This window comes from Haliotis cracherodii, unplaced genomic scaffold, assembly GCF_022045235.1.
Source record: "Haliotis cracherodii isolate W230 unplaced genomic scaffold, xgHalCrac1.p SCAF_6, whole genome shotgun sequence".
Taxonomy (NCBI): domain Eukaryota; kingdom Metazoa; phylum Mollusca; class Gastropoda; order Lepetellida; family Haliotidae; genus Haliotis; species Haliotis cracherodii.
This window is the reverse complement of record NW_027266319.1, coordinates 66,206,611-66,210,642: the sequence shown is the minus strand read 5'-3', so window position 1 is coordinate 66,210,642 and position 4,032 is coordinate 66,206,611. Positions and strand designations below refer to the sequence as shown.

At 46.2% G+C, this 4,032-nt stretch overlaps 1 protein-coding gene across 1 annotated transcript; it reads right to left on the bottom strand.

Annotated features, from left to right (window-relative positions):
- Window positions 1–2,994: 2,994 nt before the first annotated feature.
- Window positions 2,995–3,672, bottom strand: LOC139446616 (uncharacterized). Its single transcript, XM_071227898.1, has one exon. The coding sequence runs from the start codon at window positions 3,670–3,672 to the stop codon at window positions 2,995–2,997; it is 678 nt and encodes a 225-aa protein (XP_071083999.1).
- Window positions 3,673–4,032: the final 360 nt, after the last annotated feature.

Genomic DNA, 4,032 nt, shown 5'->3' with positions numbered 1-4,032 from the left:
TAACCACTGTGCCCTGGTGGTGTTTGGGCTATGATTATTCCCAAAACCACTGTGCCCGGGTGGTGTTTGGGCTTTGATCAATCTCAGAACCACTGTGCCGTGAGTATTTTGTGCCCTGATGGTGCCGGTGGTTGATTATTCTCAGAACAACTGTGTGCTGATGGTGTTGGGCTTTTATCATTTTCAGAGCCACTGTGCCTTGATGTATTGGGTTTTGATCACTCTCAGAATCACTGTTCCCTGATGGTGTTTGGGCTTTGATCATTCTCAGAGCCTGTGTACACTGGTGGTGTTTGGGCTTTGATCATTGTTAGAGCCAATATGCCCTGATGGATTTGGGCTTTGATCATTCTCAGAACCACTTTACCCTGAGTATTTTTTGGCTTTGATCATTCTCATAACCACTGTACCCGGGCTGTGTTTTGGCTTTTATTATTCTCAGAAGCACTGTGGGGCAGTCGGGTAGCCTAGTGGTTAAAGCGTTCGCTTGTTACGCCAAAGACCCGGGTTCGATTCCCGACATGGGTACAATGTGTGAAGCCCATTTCTGGTGTCCCCCGCCGTGATATTGCTGGAATATTGCTAAAAGCGGTGCAAAACCATACCCACTCACTCACTCAGAACCACTGTACCCTCTAGGTGTTGGGCTTTGATCATTCTCAGAGCAACTGTGCCCTGATGGTGTTTGGGCTCTGATCATTCTCAGAGCCTGTGTACACTGGTGGTGTTTGGGCTTTGATCATTCTCAGAGCCACTGTGCCCAGATGATGTTGGGTTTTGATCATTCTCAGAACCACTGTGCCCAGATGTGTTGGGCTTTGAGCATTATCAAATCAACTATACCCTGAAGATGTTTGGGATTTGATCTTTCTCAGAACCACTGTACCCTGGTGGTTTTGGGCTTTGATAATTCTCAAAACCACTGTGTCCTGGTGGTGTTGGGCTTTGATCATTCTCATAACCACTGTACCCGGGTGGTGTTTTGGCTTTGATCTTCTCATAACCACTGTGGGGCAGTCGGGTAGCCTAGTGGTTAAAGTGTTCGCTTGTTACGTCAAAGACCCGGGTTTGATTCCCGACATGGGTACAATGTGTGAAGCCCATTTCTGGTGTCCCCCGCCGTGATATTGCTGGAATATTGCTAAAAGCGGTGTAAAACCATACTCACTCACTCACTCGGAGCCACTGTACCCTCTAGGTGTTGGGCTTTGATGATTCTCAGAACCACTGTTCCCTGCTGATGTTCGGTTTGGTCATTCTCAGAACAACTGTGCCCTGGTTGTGTTGGGCTTTGGTCATTCTCAGAATCAGTTTACCCTGCTGATGTTCGGTTTGATCATTCTCAGAACCACTGTACCCTGGTGGTGTTTGGGCTTTGATCATTCTCAGAACAACTGTGCCCTGCTCACGTTTGGTTTGATCATTCTCAGAACCAGTGTACCCAGCTAGTGTTTGGGCTTTGATCATTCTCAGAACCACTGTGCCCTGATGATGTTGGGCTTTGATCATTCTCAGAACCAGTGTACCCAGCTAGTGTTTGTGCTTTGATCATTCTCAGATCCACTGTACTCTGCTGATGTTTGGCTTGATTATTCTCAGAACCACTGTGCCCTGATGGTGTTTGGCTTCGATCATTCTCAGAGCCACTGTGCCCTGATGGTGTTGGGCTGTGATCATTCCCAGAGCGACTCTACCCTGGTGGTGTTGGGCTTTGATCATTCTCATAACCACTGTACCCGGGTGGTGTTTTGGCTTTTATCATTCTCAGAACCGCGGTGCGGCAGTCAGGTAGCCTAGTGGTTAAAGCGTTCGCTTGTTACGCCGAAGACCCAGGTTCGATTCCCGACATAAAAACAATGTGTGAAAGCCATTTCTTGTGTCCCCCGTTGTGATATTGCTGGAATATTGCTAAAAGCAGTGTAAAACCATACTCACTCACTCACTCAGAACCCCTGTACCCTCTATCTGTTGGGCTTTGATCATTCTCAGAACCACTGTACCCTGCTGATGTTCAGTTTGATCATTCTCAGAACCAGTGTACCCTGTTGGTGTTTGGGCTTTGATCATTCTCAGAACAACTGTGCCCTGCTCATGTTTTGTTTGATCATTCTCATAACCACTGTGCCCTGATGGTGTTGGGCTTTGATCATTCTCAGAACAACTGTGCCCTGCTCATGTTTTGTTTGATCATTCTCAGAACCATTGTACCCTAGTGGTGTTTGGGCTTTGATCATTCTCAGAGCCACTGTGCCCTGATGATGTTGGGTTTTGATCATTCTCAGAAGGATTGTGCCCAGATTTGTTAGGCTTTGGTCATTTTCAGAACCACTCTACCCTGGGTTTTGTTGGGCTTTGATCATTCTCAAAACCATTATACCCTGGTGGTGTTGGGCTTTGATCAATCTCAGAACCACTCTGCCCTGATTGTGTTGGGCTTTGTTCATTCTAAGACCGACTGTACCCTGTTGGTGTTGGGCTTTTATCATTCTCAGAGCCACTGCGCCTTGATGATGTTGGGTTTTGATCATTCTCAGAACCACTGTTGCCAGCTGTGTTGGGCTTTGATCATTCTTAGAACCACTGTGTCCTGATGGTGTTGGGCTTTGATCATTCTCAGAGCCACTGTACCCTGGTGGTTTTGGGCTTTGGTCATTCTCAGAACCACTGTACCCTGGTGGTGTTGGGCTTTGTTCATTCTCAGAACCGCTGTACCCTGGTGGTTTGTTTGGCTTTGGTCATTCTCAGAACTACTGTACCCTGATGGTGTTGGGCTTTGATCATTCTCAGAGCCAATGTGCCCTGGTGGTTTTGGGCTTTGATCATTCTGAGAACCACTGTACACAGGTGGATTTTGGGCTTTGATCATTGTCAGAACCATTGTACCCTGGTGGTGTTTGGACTTTGATCATTCTCAGAGCCACTGTGCCCTTATGATGTTGGGTTTTGATCATTCTCAGAACGATTGTGCCCAGATTTGTTAGGCTTTGGTCATTTTCAGAACCACTGTACCCTGGGTTTTGTTGGGCTTTGATCATTCTCAAAACCATTGTACCCTGGTGGTGTTGGGCTTTGATCAATCTCAGAACCACTCTGCCCTGATTGTGTTGGGCTTTGTTCATTCTGAGACCGACTGTACCCTGTTGGTGTTGGGTGTTGGGCTTTGTTCATTCTCAGAACCACTGTTCCCAGGTGTGTTGGGCTTTGATCATTCTTAGAACCACTGTGTCCTGATGGTGTTGGGCTTTGATCATTCTCAGAGCCACTGTGCCCTGATGATGTTGGGCTTTGAGCATTCTCAGAGCCACTGTACCCTGGTGGTGTTGGGCTTTGATCATTCTCAGAACCACTGTACCCTGGTGGTGTTTTGGCTTTTATAATTCTCAGAACCGCTGTACCCTGGTAGTTTTTGGCTTTGATCATTTTTAGAACCGCTGTACCCTGGTAGTTTTTGGCTTTGATCATTCTCAGAGCGTATGTACCCTGGTGGTGTTGGCTTTGTTCATTCTCAGAAACACTGTGCCCTGATGGTGTTGGGCTTTGATAATTCTCATAGCCACTGTACCCTGGTGGTGTTTGGGCTTCGATCATTTTCAGAACCACTGACTCTGGTGGTGTTGGGCTTTGATCATTCTCAGACCCACTGTTCCCTGGTGTTTTTTTGGCTTTGATCATTCTCAGAACTTCTGTACCCTGATGGTGTTGGTCTTTGACCCATTGGCTTGCCTGGCCAAGAACACATCCTTACAGGCCACTGACATACAGTTGTGTGGCATCCTCATAAATTCAGTTGCAGTAAGTTTCAAGTATAGTACAGGGATTAAAGCGTATCACAATATTTTACAATACGTAGCACGATATATTGTATATTTCTAAATTTTGAATTCAGAAGAAATCTGAAACGTCAAGGAATGATTTGAAGTTCATAAATAGAACAAAACAAGATGCTGGTAAACATAATGTTAACTCATTTAATAAATACGCAGGACCAACAGAATAAGAACCTGCAGGCCATGACTAAACTCTTCACCGACA

Excerpts from the sequence above, each read along its gene's own strand:
- LOC139446616 (XM_071227898.1), bottom strand. The coding sequence starts at position 3,672 with ATGATCAAAGCCAAAAAAACACCAGGGAACAGTGGGTCTGAGAATGAT.